Below are 17822 nucleotides of genomic sequence, written 5' to 3' on the forward strand. Positions count from 1 at the left end.
TTCAGTTATTCTGGTTGCTGTGCGATCTGAGGGGGATTTGCTTTTGTTTGCCTTCAAACATGGTCTCCATCACTTCAGTCATACATTATTTTCAAATAGCTACCGTTTCTTGGCATATAGTCACATAATTGGTTTGGTGCTGGGACCAGGGGAGTAGCTGGGGGGGGGGGGGGGGTTATCAATAAATAAATGCCCCATTTTTTTATAGATTGGGGGCCCCACATTTTTTAATAGATTGGGGGCCCACAAATTGATTCTATCATGGGGCCCAGAATCTCCAGCTACGCCCCTGGCTGGGACTCAGGATGAACGCATATTTTTCCGTCCATTCACCTTTGAATTGCAGTCGACTTTTCTTTTACTGACCATCTTTGAAAATGCCATATTTTTCTGCTGGCTGCCTGCTGGCGAAAATAGGCTAATAGCTACATTTATCTCACAGAGATAAAACTGGGAGCGAGTTTACTGTAGATGCGCCGTCAACTCTGCTCCGACTTGAACTGAAAGAGAGAGACGACATGCAGTCCGTGAAGACCCGCCCTACTCCCCTACTCTGCCTCTGATTCGCAGACTGTGGGTGAGGGGGAAAAACGCGTATGTGATTGGACCAGACCCGTACACAGACACAGGCAGTGGCAGTGCGGACATGCAGAGCACTGCTCGCAGAGGAGAGAGATAGCGAGGATGCATTTGCTTCCACTTTACTTGATATCACTCCGGAATCACGTTTCAACCAAGTCACTAACATAACGTTGCTGTCATGAGCCTGCACTATGGTAGCCTACAATTTATAAAATAAATAAAACGTCCAACTCTCGCGCAACGACTCGGCAAACACCCAAACAGTTGCGCGCGAGCCGCATTAACACTACACTTTGATGTCCAGTAGGGGGCCGCAAAATATCATCCCGCGGGCCGCGAGTTTGAGACCCCTGGTTTAGATGGTCTAGCTTCTGGTGCTAGACCATTAGTGGACCACGTGAACAAAATGCCAATTTCAGCTGCAGCTACATGTAAGTACTACAGCGAGATGCATGTCATGTTAACTTACAGTATCACAGACGCTTTCTTCACGTCACACAGGCTACACAAGTTGCGAGCAACATTGAAAGGTTCCTGAATTTTCCCAAGGGGATCAATAAAGGAATATCTTATCTTATAATATATATATAATATAAGTTATATTGTTGAAGGCAGAGGTTCTGTGTAGGATTGTTAGTAACTGTCTAACTGCATATATAACTGTTTACACTAGTAACTGTCTAACTGCATATATAACTGTTTCCACTAGAGGGCGCTCTAGGCGGAGACACTCAGGAACACCACCAGGTGGCGAGTATAAATAGAGGTGTCTCCTCCCACTTCTTTCTCTTTCCCCCAGTCTCTCAGAGAGAGAAGACCTGTAGTGTTACTGCTCTGCCATGTGAATAATAAACCACGCCAGTTAAGGCTCAAGATAGAAACCATGCCTCTTGACCACATTATTGTCGTCCTATAGCCGAATTCTGTTAACATATATTATCTTGAAAGGATTCTCCTGCCTGCCTGCCTTGATTGTCTTTATTGCAAAAGTGATACTGACTCACTTGCAGCTGTAGTCTCCCGCTGCCTTGAAATGGGACTTGTGTTGTTTGTGGTCTCGACGTGGGAGTGGTTCAAAGCTGTGAGGACACCGTTTCTAGGCAACTAGGACATGTGTCTTGAAGCCACTGAGGCTAATGATTTAGCTAACTGAATGCAGTCATAATGAGGAACAAATTTGACTGTTGGGAATATCAACATTTTCCTCAGATATTGTATTCATTGGGCGGTCGGGTGGCATAGCGGAGATTGCGCTCGTCACCAATGCCAGAGGCTGCGGTCTCGACTCCCGGAGTCAGCATTGCCTGCGGCTTGGGGCGATCGTCATACTAACTCGTTTGGCTGAGTTAGCGGGAGGGAAGTCGTGGGTGGGAATCTGGCGTTGTGGACAGGTCAGGTCTGGGCGCCTGCTCAGCGAATGGCAGGAAGTGGTGAAGGCAGCGTGACCTCCCACGCGTTACACTTCACCAATGAGATTCCTCGCTGCCAGGTGAAAAGAGAGCCCCTGGCTGTCTTTGCATGTGTCGGAGGAAGCATGTGGTAGACTTCAGGGTTCCCTTGTACCGACCAGTAGGAGGAACATGCGCACAACAACCAGGTAGGGGAGGCGGGGAATTGGCATAACGACTAAATTGGGATGGGGAGAAAAGCATAGAAAACCAGGCAAAAAAAATATATATATAATTTACTAAGAAAGACTAAATGTACAATAATTCCACAGCAAAACAAACTTTCATGAGCATAAAAAAAATAAAATAAAAAGACAACTCGTGAGCTCTGAGCTTTCCACTGGTGACGATTTGATGCCACAGCAGCAGCCGCTCACATGGACATCCTCTCGTCACGTAGTCCAGCCAGGTCAAGATTCTTCAACTAGAATTTAAATGGCAGCGTCCAGTTCTAAATTAATGGATGTATTATTCTATACAATCCACAACAGGAAATATTATTCATCAAACAGGATGCTGTGTTTCCTTTTCACGCAACATTTCAACTAAACGAGTATATATATTTTATATAAAAAAAACATGTGCCCTTGCCAACGGTGGGATTTTGAGAGGCCAGTGTCATCTTACTGGACCCAGAGGGTCGGCCTACAACAGCGAATGTCCCTAACCTACTAGGCTTGCCTAGTCTTGTTTTTATAAAAAATTTACATCCAGGCCTCACAGTGCCCCGTTTGTTAATCCTTTGTCTTCCATCTATTTCTCCTCATCCTAGAGAAGATGCAGCAGCGCTACGGCAGCCTGTCCGGGACGCTTCAGATGATCAAGCTCCAGAAGGACCCTGAGGCCAGAGGCCTGGGTCTGAGCCTCGCAGGCAACAAGGACGGCTCCCGCATGAGTGTCCACGTGGAGGAAATAGACCCTCAGGGGCCCGCCGGGCTGGACGGGAGAATACGGGTGGGCGATGAACTGCTGGAGGTAAGGGGGAGGGAGTGTGAGAGAGGTTGTTCTGGGGTTTAAGAGTGAGTTACGGTGGGATTTATAGATCAAGAAGACGTCGGTGGTCTGGAGGAAGTGACGCGGTTCATGTTCTTTCAGCTGTATTCTTTTCTTCTCTCCACGGGATCAATTCACAAGCTACTGTACATACTTGTGTTGATTGGAACTGGAACTAGTACATGTTTGTCCAGTCGGTAGGAAATAGGCCTAGTTCATGAAGAGACTCGCCTCCGTGCAGCCGAGCGGACGTACAGGCTGGTGCCTCGTGTGCTGCCATGATAACAATGAAGTGACAAATCACAATGGCCTTGGTGTTCACCTGGAGGAAGTACAGAGCGGTTACACAAAATGTTCTTGTGCAGCAGTAGCGCATAAAAAGGACAAAGCGATGTGACTGGAAAGAGGTAACACTCTTTACACACTAAAGGAACCGCATCTCCTTGAAATACCAATGACCTTCAAGGGCTTCGGCTACTGGAATTCCTGTGTGATTTCTTTGTACGACTCAAAGAGGATTGCGTCAAAGAGAGACAGATGCTGAATTGAGGAGAGGAGAGGAATGTTTGGAGGAAGGGGGGGGGGGGGGTAGGAATGTTTGCATACAGCAGATTGTATAGAATACTTGGGAATTTATGGATGGATGGAGGGACAGATGGATGGAAAGATGGATGCAGGTTAGAAGCATAAATGATGCATCATAAGTAGAGCTGCCGCGGTATTGATGTTTTCCTTACCGCACACATTTGCGAAATATTTCCTACCGCTGCGGTTATTACCGCACACACACACACACACAAAAAAAAAGTTTGAATGCATTTTTTTTTGTAGTCTACTCTTTATAGCATATAGCCTGCCTCTAGTCTAAATGTCTATCTTTAGAGGATGACTTTGCAGCATGAATATTGTTTGGGATTCGGCAAGCACGCATTCGTTAAAAGTGAAACACGGATTCGAAGTATCCCCTCTGTGTCGCGACCCTTTCTTCTTCTTCTTATTATAACGTTACTACTTATGATTACAAAGGCATTCGTTTTGTGGCATTACGTTATATAGTTACACGTTCGTATTTACCGGACCATAGCAAGGCAAGTGTTACTCAATTCATATCTCAGTTCCTTTCTTTGCTCAGAGCGTGCAGAGTTGTACCCATTCTGCGGTCTGTTAATAAAGTTTTCAATCAGACAAGTGTATAGAACGAAGGGCTTTTATTATAACATTTCGTTGCAGTAAAATCATTATGCCTCGTTCCCTGAGGAGCGACGGTACGTCGGTAATCCACTCCGGTCTCCGGTGGGAGCTAACGTATATTAGCCGTGTTGTGACTGAGCTCTGATCAATGGCTGAGATTCAGGAAGTAAAAGCACTGCAAGACGATCCATCGTGTGACGCGTCTCTCTTCTGACCAATCAGTGGTCTGCAATGTTTCACATGACTTTTCTGGTACCCAATAGGGTCGCTTGGAACCTCGATAGAGGAGTAGGGTATATCTGCAGAGCCGCAAGCCCAACGAGAGAAGGGTGCTTTATTATTATAAAAAAAAAAACAGCGGTGACGCGGTATTCAGCCTACTCTTGCGGTGGGCGTGATGTAACAGCGATACTGCGGTAATGCGGTAATCGCGGCAGCTCTAATCATAAGGCCTTTATATTTGTTCAGACTGCCAAATGTTTTTTTTTCTTATCCATATCTACTAAATGTTATGAGATAACAACCACTAAATATTTGCCATAACTGAATAACTGAAACATAATGAATTATGTTTAATATTAACTAAGATCAAACTAACTAGATATTTTTTTATATTTCTTTTTTAGAATATTTTACAGTTAATACTCCAACAATGACAGGAACCTGATTAGGGATATTATTTAATAACTACATAACAGATATTTCTTAATCATTTAATATATCTTCTGTGTTGTGATTTATTAACGTCTCGCCACGTCATCAGAGCATGAGAAAAAGTCTAGCTCAGTTCAGCTGTCACCCATCATGTCAGGATCTGTCGTCCTTCACACGCTACAAGGAACGCTGCATGACGGGCGTGCATCTGTAGCTTCAAGTCCTCCAAAAATGTATGATTTCTGTTGCTTTGCAGCCCGTAGTGTCGTGTGAACACAGTGAGAGAGGAGGGAGGGTGCAGTGGAGGAGTGGTTAGGAGAGGAAGGTGGAAGAGGGAAGAGCAGTAGCTCTGTTGACAGGCTTTGTTTGTACAAAGCTCTATAACGAACCGGATTCTGAGGGTTAAGTCAAAACTCATCCTAACTCATTATTGCATGTCCACATTGTGTTTTTGAAGCGATCAACACAAAGCTCAAAGGCCGGAGGGGTGAAAACAAAAGCCGCTGCTAAAATACAGTATAAAATTACCCTTTTCACTCCGAAGTCTCCTTTCAAATGCTCCAGCCGAGATGTTAATTGCCGGTAATGGCGCCTTCTTCTGTGGTTTTCTGGGAAAGCTTGACGAACGCTAGGTGCTGCCACCATTGGTCGCCAATAAAACACGTTACTATCCTGTCAGGTCAAGGTGCTGATCTTATTGGCGACCAGTGGTGGCAGCACCTAGCGTTCGTTGACAGGAGGATTTGAACGGAGACTTCGGAGAGAAAAGGGTTTTGTACTGTATTTCAGCAGCAGCACACCAGCCTTTGTCGAGACTTTGAGCTTTCTGTTGAGCCCTTCAAAAACACAATGCAAACTTGCACTGATTAGTTAGGACAAGTTTTTGTGTGAAAATAACACACCAACATTTCCCTCCACCGCTGTTCTCTAGCACTTCCCAGATAGCGGTTGGAAACATCTCCAGAGAGAGACAAGAAGAGAGATACCAGTTTCCTCTCTGTGTTCATTAGAAAGCTGTCTGGCTGCATGTTAGCCTAGCTTAGCACAATGAATGGAAGCGGATATGACCGGTTAGCCTTCGGGAGCGGTGTTAGTTGGACAATGCCTAGGCTAACCGGTAGGGATGGGTACCGAATTCGGTACTTTTGAGGTAACGAACCGAAACACGTCGGTACTACTGAGTATCGAATCAAGTGAGATACCGTTTTTTTTTTTTACTTTTTTCTTTTCATGTCAACGTTCACACGCACAATATATGCTTACCTAGGATTTGACTTGATTCAACAACAAAGCAGTCGGAGCAATGACAAGCAGAAAACTGTTGAAATTGTAGTTATTTGAAGTTTGGATTTTTTTTTTACGACTACATTTCTTGAGACTAAAGTACCGAAAAAAAGGTACCGTTGGGTACCGGTATCGATTCACAGGTACCGGTATCGGTTCAAATGTGAAAGGTACCCATCCCTACTAACCGGTCATGTCCGCTTCCATGCATTGTGCTAAGCTAGGCTAATATGCAGCCAGACAGCTTTCTACTGAACGCACAGAGAGGAAACTGGTATCTCTCTTCTTGTCTCTAGAAAGGGGGGTGGATGGATGGAGAGATGGTGTGCTAGAGATGAGGAGGGTGAGGTGGAGAGAAAGGAGGGACGGTTGTATGACTTTGTCTTTTTTTCTAGATCAATGGTCAGATCCTTTATGGCCGCAGCCACCAGAATGCCTCCACCATCATCAATAACGCTCCCTCCAATGTTGAGATCATCCTCATCAGGTAAAACAACAGGAAAGTGGATTGGATTGAAAACATGCAGTAATACGATAAGATGAGAATTTATTTGGTCCCCTTGGGGAGATTTGTCTTGAGCTACTGTCGCCGCTACTCTCATAGTTCAGGATCCAACGTGAAATCCCCACGTAGAAACACATCACAATTACAACACAATACCCATGACCATGAGGGTGTTTTTTACATTGATTATGCATAATAACTGTGATGCTGGGCCTCATACTGTTGGTTTATTCAAACACACGTGGTGGCGGGCGCCTTCTTGTACGCTGTGACCTGCTGGGGCAGCGGACTGAGAGCAGGGGACACAAACAGGCTGGATAAGCAGGTCAGGAAGGCCAGTAGCGTGGTTGGGGTGGAGCTGGACTCCCTAGCGAGGGTGGCGGAGAGGAGGAGCCTTGCTAAGCTCCAGGGCCCTCATTTATCAATGGTGCATACGCACAGATAATGTGCATAACCCGTGCGTACGATCATTTCTAAGCAAAGTGTGGGACTTATCAATTTGAACGTGTGCTTGACTTTGTGCGTATATTTATGCACAGCTCCGACCTTGCGTACCTGGCGCCCGGTGGTAGAATATGAATATTACAACGCGGAAATAAGCTTCCGTGCATTAGTTTCAACACTGGCCTGTTCTGTATGATCCGTAATTCATTATAGTTCATTGTAAAATAGCGACAGTAGTGTAATTATTGCCAAACCCTATAAATATAGCATTTGGAATAGGTATTTCTTTCCGAATGAATGCAGCATGGTTTATATATAGGGTTATCTGAATACTATGGGGTGCACTGACTGCGCTCGCGGGGAACTGTTTTCAGAGATAGCAGATAGGGATGAATGAATGAATGAATGAGGGGCAGTCTAATTGCCGAGAGAATATAATATTAACTAGAGTCCGCTATACCCGAGACACCTCCTTCATTTGTACCGCAATTTGAGACCGAAATTGGAGCGTGGAACAAAACGCACAAATGCCATCCCTGTGCACATTCAAGTGCCACCGGCACGGTCCATCGTGATATTGGAGATGGATCGAGCAATAGACTGTTACTGTACCACCCATGTAGCTGTCAAAGCTCCATCACAAATTATGTGAATAGAAAGGGATTCCACTCAGTGATGCGCATTTGCCTGATACATGTCGTTGCTGCATGCCGGGAGGAAGGCGATGCTGCATGTTCTCAATTCATTAAATAAAACGGATACTTCTTGCAAGGGTTTACTGACTGTCATACAAATAATCAACCAACTACATACTGTAACTTTTCAGTGCACATTTTTATTTACATTGTGACAACAGCCTTGTAAGCTCCCGCACACAGACATGATGGAATTCAAGTTCAAGTTTGTATTGATCACATATAGGCAGGCTACACATGGCGTACTGTAGGCTATGGCAGTGAGATTGTTCTTGTATATGCTCTCGTATTATTGTTTATATAGGCTACCTAATACCGACATCAAAATATATGCCTCTACAAATCATATGCAGGTAGAAAATCGACGGAAAATCCGTCGCGGATCATATTCCAGCATGGTTATTAACACTTTGAGCGCCACGCCGGGTTTTCCTTTTTACCCGCTGAATGCCACCATCGGCGCCAATGTTAACGTTAATATCGCCTAATCTATGTTTTAAATTATGGCTATGTGTCTAATCTGCCCATTGCATTATCAAAGACTATTTTCCAGTCAGTGCTGTCAAGGCAGATTGTTTTTTTATCGCGTCATTTCTGTTTCAGAGCATTTAGAAAAGCACCCGTTTTCAGATAAAAAACAGCCCATTCTGGAGCATTCTATGAAAATCGTCCTTTACTGGAATATTCCACAACGTTGATATTCGTCAGCCTTTTTATGAATCGTTTTCAAATAAACGCTAGATGATCAATATTATACGTGCACGCAAGCACATTCGGGCCATGCACGGATAATCGCCCTGTTGATTTCCTCTCGGACTTTTACAGTGAAACCGAAAGAGTCCATTTCACAAAACAGCCTATAACTTCATCAAAATGTGTCTGATTATCCTAACACTGATAACATAGAGTCCTTACCTGACATCAGATGGTATCCAACTGGTATATTCCAATTCCTGATCACCATTCGAAAAAATCGATAAGTGTATGAATCCAACGCGATACAGTAGAACTCCATGATCCGCGGGGCTCAGAGGATCCAGAATGAACTCTGATAACCCCGGCTGGATCAGTGGACTGGAAAATGTGGAGTACCGGATTTTTTCCCCCATCCATTTTCATTGAGTCCATTCCAAAATCCCTTATCCGTCATCTGAAAGACGATAGGGGGCGCTTTTTTCCACATATAATCTCCGGCGGAGCTCGTGTATACTCGGGTAGGCTCGCGTGATGCAATATGATTTCAGATCGCTAAAAAAAAAAAAAAAAAAATCAGAGAAATCTCGTGAGTGGCTTTCAACCACCTATAAAAAAACACGAGATATCTCGTGAGTGGCACGGAAAGTGTTAATGACACCATGGCAAACAGTGGTTAACGGTCTTTATTAGTGTTTGCGCTGCCCAGGCAGCAATGGTCTTTAGGAAGTTAATAGATATCATATCCGACATCACCGTACGTGTACATGTCTGTCAGCCTGTCGCATATTTCTCCCATAACACGATTCGCTCGGCTTAGTCCACTTTTCCACATTTCATAGGGGTGTTCCATTACCGTATATGGTTAATTACGGGCGGTGCTATATGCAAATACTTAAAATCGTGCACGAGTGCGGAGCGTAGAACAAATGGTATTTATCAACACGGATTTTTCTGTACGTACACACATTCTAAATTCTGTGCTTAAGAATGAAAATAGAACACTTTCTAAGCATTGTTGATAAATGAGGACCCAGGCCATCAGGGAAAACCCCTCCCACCCACTATACACAGACTTGGCTGACAGGAGGAGCATGTTCAGTGCTAGGCTCACACTACCTAAATGCAGCACTGAACGGCACAGGAAGTCCTTCATTCCAACAGCCATCAGACTATACAATGCATCACTGTGCCTCACTACATCACTGAGCAGTTACAGTGACAGTTACCATCTTCCTGGACTCTTACTTTTGAAACAGCACTGTGCAATATCATATTACACCTACTGTAGACCTCAGTATATTTTTACTGTATTTATTTACTGTATATTTTATTCCATTTTTATTCTATTCTTATCTTAGGCAATTTGATTTGTTTTGTTATTCTTATTTGTGACCTGTTCTGTCTAAATGTTTAATGTTGAGCGATTTGCAGTGTCAAATTTCCCTCGGGATAATAAAAGTATTTCTATTCTATTCTATTCTATTCCATTCTTGACTGAGAAGTTGTCTTTAGCATAGTAAGAGTGGAATCAAGGATCACTTTGCTTAGCGTCAAAGATAATAGAATCTGCACAGCGTGTGTCTTTTGTTTGTCCTGCACCCAATCATCAGAGTGGATGTGCATGCTCTTCTTTTCCAAGTTTGCTTAGCAAAATTATAATTTTTCATAAAGCAGGGGTAGGTGCGCTTCACAGGTTCATAAAGCAAGGTTGGAATGTTTGTTTGACCAATCTGTATATTTTCTACAAACCAAGAAAAGACAGTTTCCAGAGGTTGTCCTGCTGCCACTTCTCTGTGACTGTTGTTCACTTAACATTATGGTTATGGTTAGGTTAAGGTTAAGGTTTGACTGACTTGGTGTTGTTTGACTAGGAATAAAAGCACCATGGATCAGGTGTCTCAGGGACTCGTGGCGGCACGCAGAGACATGACCACGTCACAGACGGACTCTGCTTTGGACGGACGATCAACAAGAGACATAGAGCACATCATACTACCTCAGGTATCCTGATGCAACACACCTCACACTGCAGCCTGCATTGTGTCACTCACTCACTTAACCACTCTGCCCCTAGTGGCAGCTAACAGCTATGACACTTTGTGTCATTTGGCTTTCAAACCCACATGTCTACACAGTATATAACTGAACACACAGTCAATGGGTGATTTAAGCAGGGATGGGAAAGTGGGCGGCTTTCCCCTCATTAGCTAAATGAAAAATGTAAATCCCTCCACCGCTGTTCTCCAGCACTTCCCAGATAGCGGTTGGAAATTATTACATTTAATGTGGTTCCCACTCTGGCAGGACGTTAAACTCTGTTGAATATTGCTGAAATTGTCAGTTGTATCTTTATACCTTTACATAAAAAATTATTATGTTTAAGAGGACATCCTTAACAACTGTCATGAGATAACAATATTCAATCCAAAATGGCTTTTTGGAATATAACGTTAATATAATGTTCTAAACACTTGAAGATATAATGTTCTAAACACTGAGGATATAACATTCTAAACACTGAGGATATAACGTTCTAAACACTGAGGATGTAACGTTCTGAACACTGAGGATGTAACGTTATAAACACTGAGGATGTAACGTTCTAAACACTGAGGATATAACGTTCTAAACACTGAGGATATAGCGTTCTAAAGACTGAGGATATAACGTTCTGAACACTGATGATATAACATTCTAAACACTGATGATATAACGTCCTGAACACTGAGGATATAACGTTCTAAACACTGAGGATATAACATTCTAAACACTGAGGATATAACATTCTGAACACTGAGGATGTACCGCTCTAAACACTGAGGATATAACGTTCTAAACACTGAGGATATAACGTTCTGAACACTGAGGATGTACCGCTCTAAACACTGAGGATATAATGTTCTAAACACTGAGGATGTAACATTCTAAACACTGAGGATATAATGTTCTAAATACTGAGGATGTAACGTTCTAAACACTGAGGATGTAACGTTCTAAACACAAGGCTTCTTGTTTCCTTTGTCCCACTTGACTTCAGGATCACGTAGGTCTGGGCGTCTTCCTGGGACAGTCCAGGGGAGGAGTGGTGGTCAAGTCCCTGGTCCAGCAAGGCACTGCCAGCAAGGTATGACATCACCGTCCTCATCCCATCCTCATCACCGTCCTCCTCATCCCATCTTCATGGATGTATATCCTTTAGTCTAGCCAGTGCAGTTTGGTGCTGGCAATGAATCAAAGTACTCTAGTTAAGTGAAGGACTTGAGTACTGCTGGCTAATATCACCTCCTGGTTTGGGAATAGCACCGCACAAGACCGTAGCAGACTGCAAAGAGTGGCCCGTTCAGCCGAACGCACAATTGGAGGTGGGCTTCCCACTCTCCAAGACATTTACATCAAGCGTTGTAAGAATAAGCCCAAGAGAATAATAAAAGACTCTAGCCACCCAAACAACTGCCTCTTTGAACTGCTGTGATCAGGCAAGCGATACCGAAGTCTCATGGCAAGCACAGAGAGACTCAGAAAGAGCTTCTAACCGCAGGCCATCAGGATGCTCAATGACAATTAACACTATGTAACAAACCATCAAACACATTCACAGCACACACACCCACACGTACACACCCACTTTAAATGGACAACTCACTGTAGCACCCACTTTACACACTTTAGACACGAACACACTTTATATTTATATATTATTGGCAACTCATTGCACGTAGCCAAGCCTTGCACCTTACCACCACAAGGTGGCACCACAAGCTACCTCATCCCATTTACCTCATCCCATTTATATTGTATTGTAACTACTTTGCATTGTATATTGTACATATGTATATTGAAAAATGTTGTCTTGTTTACACTTGTTTAAGTACTTGACTTTCTATTTTATACTTATTATACTTTTTATAATTATCTATTTTTACCTAGCACACTCTCAGGAGCAAAACAGAAAGAAGCATTTCATACAAAAGTATACTGTATTTCTGTATGACAACTAATAAAGAAACTTGAACTTAATTCCTTTACTACTTCATTACTTTATGTATTACTTTGTGTGTGTGTGTGTGTGTGTGTGTGTGTGTGTGTGTGTGTGTGTGTGTGTGTGTGTGTGTGTGTGTGTGTGTGTGTGTGTGTGTGTGTGTGTGTGTGTGTGTGTGTGTGCGTGTGTACAGGATGGCAGGTTAAAAGTTGGAGACAGGATCGTATCAGTGGATGATGAACCTGTGGCAGGACTCTCAGTGGACAAGGTATACACACATAAACATAACTGCAAATACACACAAACACGCACAAATATACTACAAACATGTAGATTGATTGATTAGTTGGTTGGCTTTTTTAAAAAGCACGTAATTTGTGATAAGCTGTGACAAATGTTGACGTGCTCTATCAAAATCAGTCGGATGTCGCAGCGGTGAATTTAAACATGGATTTATGTCAACATTGACTTTTTGCCAGATTCAGATGATAAATAAGTTACATTTTTAAGCTTGTACAGGCATGTACAAATAACACTTGTCCATCTCCTCTGGTCCTACTCAGAACTCTCCCTCCCTCCCGCTCTGTCTTTCTGAGATTTTGAAAGAAAGGCTTAGCTTTATACAAGGCAGGGATGGGTTTTCATCTGATTTCAAATAAACAAAGTCTTGGCTTTCAGAATATTTAGATTTTATTGAGTGATAAAATATGATAAATAAAACGTTGATGCTTGTAAAGGCATGATGACAAGCTAGCAGCTAACATTTGTCAATCTACCCTGGTCCTACTCAGAACTCTGCCTCTCTGTCTCACTGAGATTAAGAATTAAATGTTTAGTGTTATACAAGGCAGGGATGGGTTTTCATCTAATTTCAAATAAACAAAGAATGTTTAGATCGTATCATCACCAAATTCAGCGCAACCTTCCCTCACAGCTGATCCAAGAAAAAAATACAATCCTCGTCCTCTACTTTAGTTAGCCTAATCAATGATCATTGATCAATGAGTTCACATGAACAATAAATATTAAGACTGTTGAACACCAATATTATGACAGGGGTCGTCCTGATGAGCAAATGAGCAAAACTTTTTGACAGCACTGGTTGACGTTGGCCCACAATCCATGAGGAACTAGTCTGTGTGTGTGGGCATGTCCATGCATGCGTGTGAACACATGTGCGCAAACATGACCAAATTATATGCACAAGTTAAACTTTTCATTACAATTGTGTATTGATGAGCATGCACGTGAGTATGAGCGTGCACATGTATGTGCATGCCTTTGTTGCATGGATTGATGTGTGCAGGTGACAAAGGGAGAACAGTATAATGTACGTATGTGTTTGACATGTCTAAATTAAATTGTTTTATGGTTCTTATTCATTTGAATAAATGCTTCAAAATGTAGACTGAACAAACCTTTGCAACAGGAAGCGACAGGGTTTATGGGAAATGTCTTTCTTATGAGAATTAGGCTACCAATTGTTTTGGCAATGATCTCATTTCTTTCCTGTAATTATACCAAGGTATCACAACCAATCTGACAATGATATAATTGTGTTGAATATTCTCCTTGTAGCTTTAATGATGTTCCTGCTCCGCTGTGGTGGCAGCTGTTGTGAATGTTCTCACTGAGCGTGAGATCAATGGCAGTGATTCCTTTCTACAGTTGTGATTATTCTATGAATGTCTTTGAGAGGCTGTGGAAAGAGCAGACGTTGTCCCAACATGTCTGAATGCATTGGCGCTGTGACAGAAGTTAACCAGGATGTGGATGTGTTGTGAACCTTTTTGCTGTGCTTTTTTCTGTGCTTTTCTCTAGGAAGTAGAACATGTCCACAACCTCAACAGCTGGGCCGTCCACAATGACAGGCTACACTGTTTTTAATGAACAAGTCATTTTGATTTGCTAACTATTAAAACCAGAGCAATTGATTGACACCCTCACATAACTTTTTTTTACCCAGGGACAGTGCACATTAATGAACATCTTCAGTGTCCACATCAATGTAAATGTGCCAGATTTTAGCTAATTAGCTCGTTTCCATCTGTAGTCCCTGCCCACCATGCATGTCTTTTATGGTGTGGAAACTGGAGTACCCAGAGGAAACCCACGCGAACACAGGGAGAACATGCATACTCCACACAGAAAGGCCCCCTGCTGGGGTTTGAACTCAGGACCTTCTTGCTGTGAGGCAGCAGTGCTAAGCACTGTGCCACCATGCCACCCTGCTTGAACTGTTTTCTCTGTCTTCAGGTATACAGTTTTCTACGGAAACACCAGGCTGCAATCAAACTCTCCATCAACCACTCAACCTCAATATCCTCCTCATCCTCTCTTCCCCTCCCGACCTCTCTATCCTCCTCATCCTCTCTTCCCCTCCCGACCTCCTCCTGCCAGCCTTTCCCCTTCTCCTCTTCCTCCTCCCTATCCGTCCCTCTGTCGTCCTCCTCCTCGTCGGCCGCCGGAAGATCCGAAGGGCCGGGGCCATGTTTCGTGACCCCCGACCCCTTGAGCTGTCCAATCGTGCCTGGCTGTGAGAGCGGCATAGAGATCAATAAAGGAAGCACGGGTCTAGGGCTCAGCATCGTTGGAGGCTGTGACACTCTGCTGGTGAGTGACAGTCATAAAGCCCTTCACTGTTAAACAGTAAGTCTGTTCAGCATTAAAGAGGTGTTTCACCCATTTCTGACGTGAATTCTAGCATCCCGGTGTGAAGAGGACATGTGCTAATGTGACATAAAACCTACCAACGTGTTCTGTGTCTCAAGAGCTTGACCGCATGCCCCCCTAGAACATCTCAGCCGGATGCCATCACCCGGAGGAGAGCGGACCTCTAGTTAACTGCAGACGCTATTTTTAAGTGTAGTAGTCCTAAGTCTAGTGTAGTAGCAGACTAGTGTAGTAGCAGACTAGTGTAGTAGCAGACTAGTGTAGTAGTCCTAGGTTGATTGATTGATTGATTGAAAACTTTATTAACAGATTGCAGAATGGGTACAATACAGTACAGCTCAATACACACAATTGTTAAGGGGATGCAGACCAGAGAAAGACTTTCGTCTTGTTTACATCAGGGTCCCCCATTTTCAATTCATCTGGGAGTCTAGTGTAGTAGCAGACTAGTGTAGTAGTCCTAAGTCTAGTGTAGTAGCAGACTAGTGTAGTAGCAGACTAGTGTAGTAGCAGACTAGTGTAGTAGCAGACTAGTGTAGTAGTCCTAGGTCTAGTGTAGTAGCAGACTAGTGTAGTAGTCCTAAGTCTAGTGTAGTAGCAGACTAGTGTAGTAGTCCTAAATCTAGTGTAGCAGCAGACTAGTGTAGTAGTCCTAGGTCTAGTGTAGTAGTAGACTAGTGTAGTAGTCCTAAGTCTAGTGTAGCAGCAGACTAGTGTAGTAGTCCTAAATCTAGTGTAGCAGCAGACTAGTGTAGTAGTCCTAAGTCTAGTGTAGTAGCAGACTAGTGTAGTAGTCCTAAATCTAGTGTAGCAGCAGACTAGTGTAGTAGTCCTAAATCTAGTGTAGCAGCAGACTAGTGTAGTAGTCCTAAATCTAGTGTAGTAGCAGACTAGTGTAGTAGTCCTAAATCTAGTGTAGTAGCAGACTAGTGTAGTAGTCCTAGGTCTAGTGTAGTAGCAGACAAAAAAGGCAGCAAATTAGACCCAGGCAACTACCGCCCTGTTTCTATTCTTATCTCCATCTCGAAAGTCATGGAAAAAATAGTCTACGAACAGGTCGGAAAGTACCTAGCGGAAAAAAATCTAATCTACGAATTCCAATCTGGCTTCAGAACATCCCACTCCACTGACACATGCCTTCTCTATTTGAACGACCACATCAAACAAGAGGTGGACGCGGGCAAATACTGCGGCATGGTCATGCTGGACCTACAAAAGGCCTTCGACACTGTCAATCACTCCATTCTGATTGACAAGCTAAAAGCAATTGGTTTTGATAGTCTATCAGTGAGCTGGATGCAATCCTACCTTGAGGGGAGGGAACAGATGGTGGAGGTAAACGGTACCCTATCCCCCCCCCCTCCCAGTGAGCTGTGGTGTTCCACAAGGAAGCATACTAGGACCGCTACTGTTCCTAATTTATGCAAATGACATGTCGTCAGCTTGTGACTGCAACTTGTTCCTGTTTGCGGACGACTCAGCCCTGCTGGTCTCTGACAAGAACAAGTTACAGGTTGAAAAAACCCTCAGCTCGGAACTAGGCAAAATCTGCATATGGCTCGCTGATAACAAACTATCATTACACATGGGCAAAACAGAGTCCATTCTCTTCGGTTCAAATAACAAACTCAGCAAGACCGATGGCTTCTCAGTTACAGTGGGTGACAATATTGTCACAAGGAAAGATGAAATTAACTACCTGGGTTCCATCCTAGAGGCTAATCTTTCCTGTGACAAAATGGCATCCAATGTAATAAAAAAAGTCAACCAACGAACTCGATTCTTGTACTGGATCTCCTCTCTGGTAAACAAGAATACCCTGAAGACTCTGGCAGGAGCACTCATTCAAGGGTACTACGACTATGCTTGCACCTCATGGTACCAAAGCACCTCAAAGGTGCTAAAAACTAAATTACAAACATCTCAAAACAAACTGGTCAGACTACTGCTTGACCTTACTCCTAGAACCCACCTCACCCCTGCCCACTTTGACAACCTAGGATGGCTTAGAGTAGACGACAGAGTACAGCAACTTGCAATGGGCCTGGTCTACAAGATACACTACATGACCAAGGTACCCATGTACATGTCAAAATACTTCCCAAAGGTCAGTGAATACCACGATCACAACACCAGAGGGAGCTCCACAAATCATGTTAAACCCAGATTCGGCTCAAACAAGGGACTAAACACATTTCGCAATTATGCCACATCAATGTGGAACGCCCTACCCAAAGCTGTAAAGGAATGTGAATCACTACCCACTTTCAAAACCACTCTCAAAGAACACCTACGGGAGACTGCAATCCGAAACTGGCCCCTGTAAATGTCCTAACCCAACCCCCTCCAATGTACAGTAAATTACCTAGTATGGTTTTGTCAATATTCCAATGTACAGTTTTGCTTGTACAGTTGTACAGTGTTTCTAGTGTAGTAGTAAGTCTAGTGTAGTAGGCCTACGTCTAGTGTAGTAGTCCTACAGTAAGTCTAGTGTAGTAGTCCTACAGTAAGTCTAGTGTAGTAGCAGACTACACAGAGTAAGGTGGCGTTCAAAAGGCAACGCAGATCTTTCGAGCGGTAATTTATATGTTCGGCGAAAAATGACTGTCGTGCACAGGCATGACGGCCCGAGAAGAGGTTAAAGAAAGAAAAAGAAAAATATTTCTGGCTGTTTTGTT

General features: G+C 43.4%; 1 protein-coding gene across 1 annotated transcript in view; it reads left to right on the forward strand.

The window, feature by feature from the left end:
* The window catches only part of LOC311231633 (multiple PDZ domain protein-like), a gene marked incomplete at both ends in the record, with an annotated part of 105102 nt that overhangs the window by 76646 nt on the left and 10634 nt on the right, over positions 1-17822 (forward strand). The window contains 7 exons of the mRNA XM_084318261.1: positions 2808-3005; positions 6548-6639; positions 10364-10493; positions 11530-11616; positions 12665-12739; positions 14728-15084; positions 15243-15310. Of these exons, the coding sequence (XP_084174387.1) occupies positions 2808-3005; positions 6548-6639; positions 10364-10493; positions 11530-11616; positions 12665-12739; positions 14728-15084; positions 15243-15310 (1007 nt within the window). The remainder of the gene's footprint in view (positions 1-2807; positions 3006-6547; positions 6640-10363; positions 10494-11529; positions 11617-12664; positions 12740-14727; positions 15085-15242; positions 15311-17822) is intronic.

This window comes from Notolepis coatsorum (genome assembly GCF_963971535.1).
Source record: "Notolepis coatsorum genome assembly, chromosome: 7".
NCBI lineage: Eukaryota > Metazoa > Chordata > Actinopteri > Aulopiformes > Paralepididae > Notolepis > Notolepis coatsorum.